Source organism: Papilio xuthus, unplaced genomic scaffold, assembly GCF_000836235.2.
Source record: "Papilio xuthus unplaced genomic scaffold, Pxut_1.1 DF828258.1, whole genome shotgun sequence".
In the NCBI taxonomy this organism is placed as follows: Eukaryota; Metazoa; Arthropoda; class Insecta; order Lepidoptera; family Papilionidae; genus Papilio; species Papilio xuthus.
The window spans coordinates 2,365,264-2,380,252 of NW_013530391.1; the positions used below are offsets into that span (position 1 = coordinate 2,365,264).

The window sequence follows — 14,989 nt, forward strand, 5'->3', positions numbered from 1 at the left end:
GAAAATATATTACTTCCAAACACTACTTTTATATTTTAGAACTTCCGATTACACTGCAGCGCTGCTGCACGGTCTAACGTCGCGTCGGTACATATGTATGCGTTTATTAAAAAAATATGCATGTTTCTTATAAACACTGCAAGTCAACGTTCATATCAGTAATGTGGTGTGATAAAATGTCATGTACGACCTGACGACTGAACCGTGATAATGTTATGAGGTCGACAGTGTTACATAATTTTGTAATAAATATTTTTTCTGTCGTTTGTTTTGTTTTCTTCGTTGTCAGCACATAAACGTCCCCACTCTCGGGGTTCTAATCTTTCCAAGTTAGGGTGACTATGCCTTATTCAACGACTGTTTCAGTGTCTATTTTTAAAACATTAATTAATTGCAATATACATAGTTTTTGTAGTGTAGAATTCTACATATTTTTGACATAAATCTGAAAAGTTAATAGTAATTGCATTAGCTATCTATATTAGTATCTATTCACCTTTATTAATTACCAAATGGTACGAGAGATGAGGCAATTAGCTAAAATCAATGTGTCTTTGTTTCAGTCTCACGGGCTGTGTCTCAGAGTAAATTGCATTGCCGCCGCGATTGCAGTGAACATTGTCTCTTGTACTCCAAAATGTCTGGTGCCTGTTTGCACAGGTCCTGCCAATGCGGAGGACAAAACTTGTATCCGTAAACAGTAAACTGTAACAAAGTTATTGTTGATAAGTTATATTTTTGCCGAGCCAAATATTTTTAGAGTATTTAAATTTAAATAGCGGTCGCCCGCGACTCCGCCCGCGCGTTATTAAAAAATATTTAACATAAGTAGTTGCCTATGTGTTCTACCAGACTATGGTCTGTGTGTATACAAAATTTAATCGAGATTCGTGCAGCCGTTCTGGAGATATGTTCAAACAAACATACATCGATCTAAACATTTGCATTTATAATTTATAATTTTAAAATAAAATTAATATAAGAGAAAATGCTCTGTTTCGTTCATGTATGTTTGTTGATATTGTATGGTGGAATTAGTATTTCAATTTGATTCCAACTCAAATCCAATACAATATAACAATACTGCACCAATTTCTAGGCGACGTTCTAATTAAGCTATAATTTATCCCGTCGTAAATGCCGAGAGAATACTCTTAACATCGTCTTATTGTGTTCGAACAATAGCACGCGGTAAACCAATTAAATGGCACGAGTTTCGATTCAAATGTACCTGGCCGAAATAAAATATTGTCCTGACCTGGTTTTAACGGCTTTATGGCTATATCGTATCTTAGTTTTAATTATTGAGCAAAAGTAAATCACACATAACTTTATGTTTGGTTTTTGTAGAGCAATATCAGCTTTTTGCAAATCGAATTTGGTGAAATGGTTCAAGTCAAACTTGGCTTTTTTTTTAACGTCATTTTAAATATGTTGCGTGTGTTGAACCTGTAATGAAATTTCTTAGTTTACTTTAGTACTATTCAGTAAATATTTATTCAACTCTATATAAATAAAGGAGCAAAAGGCTCTTGTACAATTACCTCAAGGGGATCAAATTACGGTGGCCGAAGTAACGGGGCGTAAATGCGTGAAACCTGAAGTCATCAAGGGAACTTATAAGCGAACCTTCTATCCACTTCCATCCTATTCTCTACGCCTTTGGAATGTTAAAAAGCCACGTAACCACCTAATGTCTAAGCAGGTATATAATTCGGCATCTAATTTCCCCTCGAGCGAGAGCCGTTTAATACATACCTCACATTTCTTATGGTCATTGTTAGCGTAACTTTCGGCTAATAGCTTCAAATATTTATCGACTAGTGAAGTCAATATCATCATATCGATATTTTACAAAAATAATATTTTTTAGAGATATTATTTTCTCTTGTAAGAGACTATTTCGTTCACGATAAGTTTAATTAATTGTGGGTTCAAATATCTACATTTGCATGTGCGATTTTTCCTTCCTAAATTTTACGTATGATTTTTCCATTAATTCAAAAATTACTCTGACACATTTCTATCAGAAATTACTTAAGAAATAAAGGCATGTCAAAGAAAATATATAATAGTTGTAAATAATTGATATTTCAAGAGATTTTTTATTATATACGTATGTGTGCTATGTACAACATTAACAATGCTTAGCGGTAATGTTACAGACAATTTCTACTCGTCATGGCATTTGTAAGGATTTCGAGTGACGTAATAGACATTTCCTAATACTGTCGGGCTTACAGTGAGGCTTTCGCTAATGACAGGCAATTTAAAGCCTGGATCAAGCAGACTACACTATCTATATAACATAGATGTATTCGGATATTAAATAATATATTTAAAATTTCATACAAATTTTAGAGATTCATTTAAAGCAGAAATTAGCAAGTTCGCCTTATGATAAGTGTGCACTTTTGTCAAGAAAAATTCCATCATTCAGAACCTATTTACTCGTATAAACTGTATTCGAAAAATAACTTTACAGCAGATTCGTTCTTTGGTTGTATTTTTTATTATATGTTAATTAATCTAGTAATTGCAATCAGACCCACTTATTGTGGATAGATCTGAAATTCGAAAGACAATATTCGTTGTTATCATAATAAAATATTGTTTGAATAAAAAACTGTAATGGCGTTACATTGATGATTTTTTTCCCAGAAGGAGTGGCCGAAGCAAAGCCGCGTCTACCTTGCCGCTTGGATTGCAACCTGCTGTGTCAGCAGCGTGGAAAGAACTCCGGGATTTGTTTGCGCGGTCACTGTCATTGTAGGAATGGAATCTCTACCTGATACCCAATAAAATATAAAAATAAATTACATATGTTGCGACAAAAATCAAAGTATGAAAGTATTTATTAATTGCTTAAATATTATGCAATTTAATGTAAGGATATTTTAGTAATAAATATATATATAAAATTATTTCCAAACCACTTAGGGTAACATACGACTTAGAGCCCTTAAATAAGCATAAAGCATACCATTTCCTTAAAAGCCGGCAGCGCATCCGCAGTTCTTCTGGTGTTGAAGATGTCCATGGATGTCGTTATTCACCTCGATGTTCCATCCGCTCGTTTGTCCCCTTCTCTTATAAAAAAAAAATGAAAATCGTTGTGGGTTTCTAAGAGTAGTTTCTCTTGAATATAACGCTTTAGAACGGTAAATAATATTGATTTTATTTCTAAGTTTTAATTACTCTTAAATAAATAGTTTTGTTTGACGTTTTGTGTTTTATTTGAAGCGTCAATAGCCTAATGGTTTAGTGTACGGATTTCCGATCACGAGGTCGGCGTTCGAATTCAGCTATTCGACTACTGTCTTAAACCATATGCTAGCACAAGCCTAGAGCTCAGTTGGAATGGTAAAAAGAAATATAAGAAAATTTCCAAAAAAAAAAACTGCTAATATTAAAAAAACTGTAGTCCAATATACAATATTGGTATACTGTGATATGTTTACACCTTAGTTTGCTTTGACTTTAAGTCTATCTAATATGATAAGCACTGCGTTAAGTGCTTCTGGCGATTTTTTTATCAGTTTACTCATAAAATTTGCACTACAAATTATCACGTATTGACTTTGTAATCAAACAATGTCTGTTCGTTGTAAGGTTAAATGATTCAAGTATACATCAGTATGTGTTAGTAATCTTTTTATCTCCAGGACATCCCCTAAGCTAGGCAACTCTTGGAATTTTGATAAAGAGTTTCGCACTAACCTAATTATAATGATATAAATAATGCTGTTTAGTGTGATAGCTACATATTTAAAAGTTTGTAGTTATGATGAAGTGTTTGTACAGAATTTATTTTTTCATACTTCTCTCAGTTGCATCGCAAAGTTTTTGCGATGATCGGGTTGAAAAAGGTAACTAATTATATTTTGTTTATGTTTAAAGTAAAGTTTTTGTATCATGTGTACATTGCATTAGGTATTATAGAAATAGGTGATATAGAAATTGATGAAAAAATTGAAATATTTATTTAAGAGATTAAATATTATATAAATTTTTAACCGACTTCAAAAAGGAGGAGGTTCCCAATCGCATGTATGTTTTTTTATGCTATTTAGTGTTTTCTTTTGTACAGATGAAATTTCAACCTACAATAACACCATCAGAGCTTACAATATTGGCGTTGAATTAGGAATAATTAATACTAAAAAGTATACATTTGATTCATTCCTAAAAGATGAAACAAATATATTCAAACCCTTGTACGAGGAATATAGAACGACAAATGACACAGAACAGATTAACTATGAAGATTGGCTGATCACAAACAACTATGGAATTCTCAGCGACACGCAAGAATCCTTATTTCAAAGGAAGATATCAAAACGTAGTACCGCAGATAATAAAAGAAGATTCGTAAATTTGGTTAAGAAAGGAGATATTTTGATCACTGGACGAGGAATCGGTGGTTTAATTGGACACGCTGCTATAATGACAACTGACTATTGGGTGCTAGAAATGCCGGGAGGTAAAGGTTGGGATAACGGGATAAGGGACAACAACCGGCAAGTTCCTAAACACAAATGGTTTGACCAACACGCATCTGACTGGACAACTGTATATAGGAATAGAGACGCTTCAGTCGCTCGACAAGCTGCGAACTGGGCTGATAGAACCTATTACAATCCGTCAGGTGGCGCCACTAAAACTAAACATATAACGTACAAAATTAGTACCGATATTTGGTCTACCAACCCGAGCTATTGCTCCAAACTTGTTATCCAGGCTTACTATTACGGAACGGGAAAGAAGAAAGTTATACGTGATTTATCTATTGCGGGAAGAATAATCGTTCCTTCGACAATACCGAACTACTTTTTGCCGCCGTACACATTGGTGAATAAAGGGAAATATTGAAATAGTTTTCTAGTTTTCTTGTTTGTGGTGTAGGAAAAAGGTAGCTTCTATTTTAACATATAGAACATTTCTTTTAAAAGTTTTTTATACAGTATTAATAGTTAGTGAAATAAAATAAATTTATGACAAGATAATTGTATATTTATATACCCTTTTTCTTATAATAATTGTAAGGTGTTTCAAAAGAAAACAAACGCCTAGTGTAAAATCATATATATATATATATATATTGCATATCATCAACAATTCGTCAACAAAAACAATAAAGTACAACAAAAGAATGCAGTTTGTCGATTATTGCCTTCTTTTGAACGCTGCACTTTTTGAACGTCGATACTGTTGTCGAATTTTCCAAAAAAAGTACTTATGTTATTAATGAAAATAACATTAACAATAGAAAGATAGCCTACTTGAGTTCTTTATTTTATTATAAAACGCTTTCTCAGAATCTTTTCTGTTAAATTTGTTTTGTTATCTATTGAAAGAAACTATGTTGTTATTCTTTTCCGTTAATATTTTTGGCTTAAAATAAGGTCAGCTTGAAAAACAAATTATTCAAATTCAACATAAACAGTGTTTTATATAATTAAAAAAATATGCTACACGGTATTATGTATGTTTACTTATATTTTTAACGATAGCACAAGAATAACTATTCTTAAATTAAGAAGATTATCGTATTTAAAACGTCTAAGGTCGTAACAAATTCTGCTTTACTTAAACAATTTAATTTTTTATATTATTTTATATTTAATACCTTTATTTTTCAGTGTCCATAAATTATAAACATCGCTAATAAAGAAAAACGTGTTACAAGGTAAAAACAAGATTGCAGTGACTTCGAAAGTCACTCGGTCGTTGATTCCAATCGGTGAAATAAGACAACCTGCATAGAAATATATATTAAAATGTATATGTTCTTGTGGTGCGGTGAATTTCCGTCAGCTTCTGATTAAGTTAGTCACCGATTCTTTACCCAACGTTAACCACACAGTCAACGCCCTTAGGACTGCATAAGTATGTTACACACTTTACTTTTTATTTATGTTTGTTAAGCAAAGCTTATCATTTTAAAATTTGATAAAAATGGATGATAAAAAAATAATCAGTTTCATAAATATTTTATTAATAAACAACACAGATCAATGTACAATTATGAACACAACAACCAGGAATTCATGGTTTTCATACTAAATGTATTTATCCTAAACATTGACATCCATTGATGGTGCAGTAGCCACCGGACAGGTAGCCGCGCTGTCTGCAGCGAGCAATGCATTCGTAGAAAACGCAGCCCTTCGGAGATTTCACCATAATCGTTTCCCGTTTTAGTCTAGTTTCTAATGATGATTCTGTAAGAATAAATAATTAAAATTAGTTATAAGTTTCTATATAACCTACTTCATTTTGAAGTCGGCTTAAAAGCAGGAAGCATCAATGACAGTACCCCTATAACACTCCGGGGAATTATTTAGAGGAATATGAATCTGGTGTCCCATATTGTTTAAGTTTAAGTTTAAGCTCGTTAGATAACAGACGGCCACAATGGTATTGAACTACTTTCGAAAACAAATATAAGTGATATAAAAATCTTACGTCTGGATTCATCTAGTGATGCTGTGGCGACAAAAGCCAAACCAATTAAAACAACGAAAAAAATTACACGTCCCTTCATCGTTTGTACTAAGTGTTAATCTGCGAAGGAAACGAAATTCCAATCCTTTATATATCTCCCATCTCGTCATCCAATGCTTTGATACTACATTCTTCCAATGAATAATGACTAGATACAATAACATCCCTAATACTATCCAATACTACTTGTGTAATGTTTTGTAAAATCATGTGCCATAATAAAACAGCAATGTATGAGACAGGAAAGGTAAAACTCGAATCGTCGGTATTTTAAACAGTAACGTGCAATGGGTATGCTAAATGTGGAATGTAAAGGGAATCCCCGGCGTCAATTTCTCTCATAACAAATTGCATCCAATAAATCTATTTCTTTGCAGTACAAATTGAAAGTGTAATATTTTGCTAGCAAAGCTGCAAGTCGTTTCGCGTATAATAGCATACGTTAGGTTAGAAATTTGTGTTAAAATTGGATTCGAGATAAGGTGTCAATCACATTATTTATTCGACCGAGTTTCGTTTGTTCGCAGAAAAATAATACACATAAAAACCTAAATAAAATCAGTTTACATTAACCATTTATAAAAAGTGTTTTGTTTTATTCTCGTGCTTTAATTCTTCGATTTAGAAAAGATAGAGGTAGGTCAAGCTTTTTAAAATATTTTTATTGTGTGAATGTTTGACCTTACATACATATTTAGAATGAAATTATTAACAAATTAATATAAATCTAAGTTAAAACCAAATGTTATATTGTGTGTATTTAAAATTGTAACAAAATACTTATTTCGACTGTCCACATTCGACCATTTATTTCCCTCAGTATATTGAGCGGTCATTACGAAAGGATAGTTTTTTGCGGCTGCGGGCAGTGCCCGGGTCGAGTGGCGCTCGCAATTTATTTTATTCTAAGAGAGCAATTCACAATAAGTGGACATGATGACACTGACTGATATATTTCTTATTGGGATCGCTTTAGTGATGTTGACTCATATTTTCGTTCATATCAACTATTTATTTGGATATTTCTTTGGCACACAGGATATTTTTTATGACGGAAAGTGGAATAACTATGTAACTGGCATAAAGAAAGAGTAAATCAGCAAAGAACACAACAAGAACAACAAAACATTCTGTCATCAGAAAGTTAGTTTACATTTCTAAACTTTATCTCTTAAGTGATATAACAATTTTCACGGTTTGCACGCCTTAATCTCTTTTGCGCGCAAATGTACAACATTTGCGCGCAAACGTTGTACATTTAAAAAAAATGTAACTCACTCGCACTGATGTGTAATCACCTTAATCAACTATGATAAAATGCTATTCAATTCTTTGATTCATTTTTAATCTGTAACGTAAATAAAAGATCGCTTGGAAACATAATTTGTGCTCGTTAACCGTCTGCAAACACCTTGGAAGTGGGCTCCAGCTTGTTTATTGACACAGCCGTGCCGTGTAATGGATCGCGGATTGTTTCGCTGAGAGCATTCCATTAACTGATTTAAGAGATTAATAAACCTAGAGTATACTAGTACTGCGGAATTTAAATAAAACATTCTATTTTTTGTAGCAATCTATTAATTGTTTTTTAATAGAACTGATAAAGAATTTTTAGTCCTACTCAAATCATGAAAAAAAATTATATTTGATAGTAATCTTTGAGTATCAATTAAGATTAATAATTTTGCAAAGTTAAATGCCTCTGAAATGGATTGTAATTAAGTAATGATATATTATTTAACATTAGGTTGTGTCTAAATTAATAGTTTATAAGGCTCAAACATTATGGATCTTAGTTAATTACATATGACTGGTATTAGATACGTATAAGGATAAAACCGGGCTTACGTTAAGATGTTATCGTCATGATAACGTTAAATTGAATACAAAAAGGCTTAATTAACATGAGTTTTAAAATGTGGAATGAAAAAATATAGTGAAATTAAATTTCAGTTCAATGCAACGAAATCTTACTAATATATAAAAGCGAATGTTTGGTTGGATGGATGTTTGTTTGCAGGTATTTCGGGAACGGATACATGGGTATCGCAAAAAAATTGCGTACATATAGAACATCGTCAGGAAGAATACATAGGCTACTGATTAAGTTTTTTTTTAGTTCCTTACGGACGGAGTCGCGGGCGACTGCTAGTCAATCATGCTTGTGATGATATGAATTCGAATAGATTGGGTGATAGCGATTTGAAAAAAAAAGTACACCGAAGGAAGAAATAAAATAAAAAACATAAATACTCTGTGGTAAACGTTACGCTAAGGGAAGAATCTTAGCAATAATGGTTTCAGGTGGGATTTACTGTAAGCCGTGTGCCGATATCGTCGCGGTTAACTCGCATTACGCATTCGTATCGCTAAAGCCAGCTAAGCTAGGAATGATAAGATTAATATCCTTTTGACTTACAAACAATTAAGTTACACTTAGGTTTCTTCCAAGAAAGTTAGGATTTCTTACAAAAAAATATATATTTGTTAGTTTTATACCCAGTAAAATGATTTACTGAATCAATCGGAAATGAAATTGAAATTTGTACCAAAAAATATGGGAAATTACTCATAAAATATGTACTAAATATAGACAAACGACACAATTGCTGTTATAATTAAATTGTGACTATGGCAGAAAACCTAGTTATCTTTTCACTTTTGGAATGTAATCCACATATTATATTGCATTGCTCTGTCTATCCCATTTGAGTTAAGTAACCTAAAAGGTTATTCAAAAAGTAGACGGTAAATAAATCGAAAATTTACACCCCACTGAAATCAGTATGACATAAACGATTTCGAAAATAAATGAAATTTCGATATCACAAGGACAATTTATTTCTTAAAATTGAATCATGCGTAAATATTAACTGTTGTGCAATTTTATATTCTAACGTCATTTCAATAAGGTTGAAATGAAATGAACGTTTTAATGGTTTGAGCATGTTTTACGCATTGAAATTCAGTACATATAAAGGTGGAGAGGATTTCATCGATTTAACGTTTGTAGATTTCGGTAAGGCACTGTCATAATGATAAAATATTGGGTTTTACAGCAAAAAGTGGCAAAAGGCACTTAAATACGCTAAAATAGCAAAGTGACAGGCGCAGACACTCATCAGACAAAACGCAAAATTACTTAAACTTTATGTCTGTTTTAGAGATGGTAGTGCGTACTTCCAGGCTATGTTCTACATCTATGCTTCATTTCAGTGAGTTATATGCAGACTATGCAGCCAATTCCATGCCAATTCTATGGAGCCAATCTGGAGATATCTACTGATATTCATCCATCCATCCAAACATTTGCAGTTATAACATTAACAAGATGTGTTAAATAATATCGTTAGCTACACGTACCGTCATATAACTAATCTCTGACACAATAAAAACAAATGATTCGTAAAATACGAGCATAAATAATAGTTTATCACACGTGCAATTTATACAAATGTTTCCAACCGTGCTATGGTTGTTGTAAAACTGCAAGCCAGTGCTCACAAAATTATAGTTCCAATTTTCACAATGTGAAAATAGATTTATCGTTTGCAATTTACAACTGGGAAATAAACTGGATTTCCCTTACACGTTGAACAAATATTTTCTCTAATGTCACGCTTGTAACGCTTAAATTGTTTAAGAAAGTAAGAAGGATATTATTATATATTAGATACTAACTGACGCCCGCGACTCCGTCCTCGCGGAATTACAAAATTGATTGTAGCCGATTCACAGACTGAATATATGCATATAAAATTTCATAATCATCGGTCAAGCCGTTTCGGAAGAATGTGGTAACTAACATTGTGACAGAATTTTATATATTAGATATTTTAGATTCTTAGAATATTCTTTTGTTTTTATGGAGACAAAAATGTTTGCATATTAAGTGTGATCGTACGATTTAGTTCAATGTATTTTCCAGTGCTGCACTGCCATCTCGATAATAGTAAAATTAAATCGAAATAGCTCAAGAGGTTCACAAAAATTGTAATGTAATATTATAAATCATATTACCAACCTCTAACCAATGATTGTAAAAGAAATGAGAGTTTTTTTATGACGCCTTCTACAAGTGAGCTCTTTGTAAAAAAATCTTTTTGTAGTGTTTCTTTGAGTGCTAAAGTACGTGACCCTCGGCAAACGCAAGGCGATGCTACGCACGTTCATTTTGCGTACACCCTGTATACACACCTCAGGAATAAGGTTCAAAGGTGTTTATTTCACAGCGTACTTCGCATCTTTCTATTGAAATAGGTTAGAAAAGCAAGCATTGAAATCTTTCTCATCTTTTACACCTTTGAAACGCGGTACCAAGTTAAAGAATCTGTAATTCGTAGTATCTATTTGATATTTTATTGAAAAATGTTATAACAACAGTATTCGTCATATTCACAGGGGTTTTGCGAATATTACAGTTAAATCTCTTTGTTTGGTCGAGCAGCTCGCTCTCTGTGCTTCGATAACAGAAGCGCTTGTGACAAATTACTGCGCGCTCGCAAACGACAACTGTGGCCACGAATAAATTTAACTCAAATGTTATCTTCTTATATTGTAAATTGAAATATTATTTCAACTACAACAGAAATCTGTATATATAAAAGAAAGTCGTGTTAGTTACACTATTTATAACTCAAGAACAGCTTTACTGATATGGCTGAAAATTGGTGAGGAGGTAGCTTAGAACCAGGAGACAGCCATAGGATAATATTCATTATTTTTTTTTCAAATTTATGTCTTGAAGAGCTGCTTTTTATTTAAACGCGAATGTTTAGATGGATGTGATGTGGATGGATGAATGGGTGGGCTACACTATTTAAGTATTTTTGTAGGTCGCCCGCGGACGGAGTCGCGGGCAACAGCTACTATGTTTTAAAATATTAGGTACGAATTACAAATGTGGATAAGACACTATAAAATAATTTGGGTGCATTTCGGAATTAGTAATGATTTTGATGGTCTAAATTAATAATTATAATAACCCTTATGTTCGCTATAAGCTGTGTGTCTCCATTGTGCCAAGTTAACGTCAAAAGGTATGTGTAACGTACAACCTTCACCTTACTCATATTTCTGATCTGCGCAAAAATACTGACATTTAGATAAAGTTTATTTTGTTTAATAAACATTAAAATGATTTAAGTTAACAATAGCAAAACGTAGCAAGTTATCTTTTTATACAAACTTCATAAAATTTTCGTAACAGAATAAAGTAGTGAAAATGAAAATATTTTTATTTGTATACGACTTAAGTAAATAGTTAGGCAACTCGTCGAGCTAGATCTAGCAAACAGTCTCTGAAGTAAAAACAAGAAGCTAATAAATCGAGTTGCCGTGACGTCGTGCCCGCTCCCCCGCCCCCGCCCCAGCCTCTGCCTCGTCTGCCCCGCGCCCTCACCACGTAATCCCACTACTCCATTTATATCTTCTATATTGTTTTCTTTGCGTCTTGAAGCCACTTAGAAAAATTACTGCTGTGCTTCGTCTATGTAAGCCGCGTTCACTATTTTTATCAACTTTCATATATTTACTTTTTTAATTTGTTTTTGTAGACTATTTATATTTATACTAATATAATAAATGTGAAAGTTTAGATGTATGGATGTTTGTTAGTAACTCCAAAGCTGCTAAACAAATCTGGATGATACTTGGTACATATTACTGTCTGGAATAGCGCATACTTTGCTTACTAATTTTCTTTATTACCCTAGGACGAAGTCACGAGTTAAAACTAGTAATAATAAAAGTATTAGGTAATGGTATAAAATCTCTTTTTTAATAGTCTAAAATCTAAATTATGAACTACCTAATCAACAGAAGTGTGATCTTAATTGATTAATCAAACGGAAACAAGATCTAGTAAATTTTCATTTTCAAGTTCAAGTTTAAATTACTATTGTGTTTCCATAACATTTTGTCGTAATTTGTTGTTTTTGTTGGGAAGAATTCTATAATTTCCGAAATACAATTACATTGCGAACAATGGTTCCTCTAATAACAACTTTGAAACGTTTGTTGTTTGTACAAGCGATCGCTTTGTTCCGTAAAAGGCAGCTCTTGTTGTCAGCGCGGGAGATGTGACAACTGACAATTGTTAGTTCCTGACAACTGAACTGGATTTCCATGCTTTGAGATCCATATTCAAATAGCCTTTGACAAGCAATTACACACTAAATATAGGTACTCTTTATTTATTGAGCTGAATAAACATAAAAGCAGAAAAGGAAACTTTCCTATTGGAAAACGGACGGACGGAAAAAGTACAAAGCCGCAACAAATCACGATATTTGCGGGCGCGCACTCGCATAACATAAAATCAAGCGACAATAGCCTAATTGTCAAATAGTTAACCATGTCCTAGCACTAACTTTCAGCTTATTTGGAATGGTAAAAACAAATGCCTTAAAAAATATTTTGTACTTTTTCTTGTGAAGTGAAATTTGTTTTGTAAGATTGTGTGTGTCTATGCAAATAAAAATTATTATTATTATATATTTGACTTTCTTTAAATTTAAAATAATAAGGAACCGCATAATATGACGAAATATTTAGGTAATGTTAAGGATTCTTTGTATTCTTCTTTATTCAACTATTTTTTTAAAAATAATATTGTAATTTTTTAAATAACAAAAAGATAAGCGGCGATAAATGCTACATCTATTTTATCCGCGACAGAACTTCTTAAACAAACATCATAAGTTGACATCCGCTAGCTTTAGAGATTTAAAGGGGATATAAACAAAAACAAGAGATTAATAAGGTCCAATCGTCGAGCTATTTTAGACTCAAAAGCGTATGTTATAAACATCATATTTGCATGGCATTGCTTATTTGTCTTTTTTCAAGCTTTTTCTTTAATCTACGTCAACAATAAACAAATCTAAACGACTGCTTTGAAAACGTACAGCATTAATTAATTGAGTACAAATTATACATTTGGGATAAGCAATTTTTTTTCTTTCAGGTACACTAGTGAATCGTTTGGACAGCAAGATGTTTCGAAATACCAACAGTGGAGGACCGCAAATTTTGGAAGCCCTGTCTTGTGTAGACCGTTATAGACTTATCATAATAAACTTTTCATAATTTGTGGACCTACATTAAATAAGCTTTAACTATATAAACAATTTAAAAAAGGTGTATCGGTTACTAAGCATCTGTTTAATGTCAGTCTTGAAGGTTGGCCGCTAACTTGGAATATTTAGTTCTGTCAAGTGCAAAGCGAAACATTTCCTCCGCTTATTACTTACTATTATTTACTCTTAAATAAATAAGAAATCCTCGCTCCCTCTATTACCATTTGTCAGGAGAAACATTAAAAAAGCATGTTTCAAATGAAAGGAAATCTTTGATAAATTCTAATCTGCAATTTTCTGCTTAATGTTCCCGTCGATGTCGTAAATCTCTCTGTATAAACATCGTAGTAATTTATTGGCGGCTGTTTTTTGGGTTAAAGGCCAAGTTATATTATTGTAACTTTCTACACAAACAACTATATTTAAAGCTGTTGTATGAAAATCTGAAATATTCATTTATATGGTAATATTTATTTATAATTTAAGGTTCAGATATTGAAAAAAAAACAAAGAAAGAGTAATGTTTCTAATAGTGAATACCTCTAACAAAGCGTAACAAAATTATTTAACGGAGTAAAATACTAACAAAAAATCAATTGTTGAGACAGTATCTTTTTAATTGTTTTATTAAGATTCAATTCATTAATTTTAAATACTTTTACTTCGTTCTAATTCACAAGAAAACTTATTTCCATCTTAATTTAGCTTATATTAACGTAGAGTACAAAGTGTGTTCGGGCGAATATAATACGCATCTAGTTGAGCGAGATCGATTGCTTTGTGGTTGAACACGATAGTCCGATAAGGCAATTACCATATGCCTTGTTGTTGCATTTGTACGCGACGTTATTGCGACGCGAGAGACTACTGCTGACTCAAAGGAACTCTGTCAAGTTATAATGTTTGTTGCACGCAGATGACTTTTATTATTTGATTCCATAAATAGTTTCAAAACCTCCGTCAAAAAAGGGATATTGATGAGTAAAGAGAAAGAATCCATGAAAATAAAAAATCATACTGCACTAAACAAACTAGGCGTTCAGACATTAAATTTTCAACTTAATATATAATTATTAGTCATCGCCCGCGACTCCGTCTACGTGGAATTAAAAAATAGCGAGCAGCCTATATGTTTTTCCAGACTATGTTCTACATCTGTCCCAAATTTCATCAAGATCCGTTATAACGTTCTGGAGATACCTTCAAACTAATATCCATCCATATAAACATTTACATTTATAATACCAGTATAGAATATGGTCAGGTAAATATGGAAGTTTAATGAAAACACGTAGAACAAAAGGAAATACCTTTCATATTTTAACTACAAGATTTGAATTCAATTATCATTTTTTACTTTTAAAATCTACCTTGAACGCGAAGTTCAACGAGTTTCTATGTGA

The 14,989-nt window shown here is 32.4% G+C and overlaps 3 protein-coding genes across 7 annotated transcripts in view; 2 read left to right on the top strand and 1 right to left on the bottom strand.

The window, feature by feature from the left end:
* Positions 1-3,220, top strand: part of LOC106113531 (uncharacterized) — a 5,333-nt gene extending 2,113 nt beyond the window's left edge. Inside the window, exons 2-3 of one of the 5 annotated variants that reach the window (XR_001227668.1) lie at positions 564-707; positions 2,662-3,220. Coding sequence is in view for 1 of the 5 variants with exons in the window: in XM_013306351.1 (XP_013161805.1) it covers positions 564-693; positions 2,662-2,773 (242 nt within the window). In the remaining 4 variants the exon portion in view is untranslated. The remainder of the gene's footprint in view (positions 1-563; positions 708-2,661) is intronic. The other 4 variants (XR_001227666.1, XR_001227667.1, XM_013306351.1 and 1 more) reach the window with 4 other exon arrangements.
* A 562-nt stretch (positions 3,221-3,782) lies between these two features.
* Positions 3,783-4,991, top strand: LOC106113530 (uncharacterized 30.3 kDa protein-like). The gene is made up of 2 exons (XM_013306350.1): positions 3,783-3,869; positions 4,091-4,991. The coding sequence occupies exons 1-2, from the start codon at positions 3,785-3,787 to the stop codon at positions 4,870-4,872; spliced, it is 867 nt and encodes a 288-aa protein (XP_013161804.1). The 5' UTR covers positions 3,783-3,784; the 3' UTR covers positions 4,873-4,991.
* Positions 4,992-5,975: 984 nt separating this feature from the next.
* On the bottom strand, positions 5,976-6,558 carry LOC106113532 (uncharacterized). Its single transcript, XM_013306353.1, has 2 exons — positions 6,469-6,558; positions 5,976-6,224 (listed from the first exon to the last, which is right to left on the bottom strand). Exons 1-2 carry the CDS (start codon positions 6,545-6,547, stop codon positions 6,073-6,075), a joined length of 231 nt encoding a protein of 76 aa, XP_013161807.1. The 5' UTR covers positions 6,548-6,558; the 3' UTR covers positions 5,976-6,072.
* Positions 6,559-14,989: the final 8,431 nt, after the last annotated feature.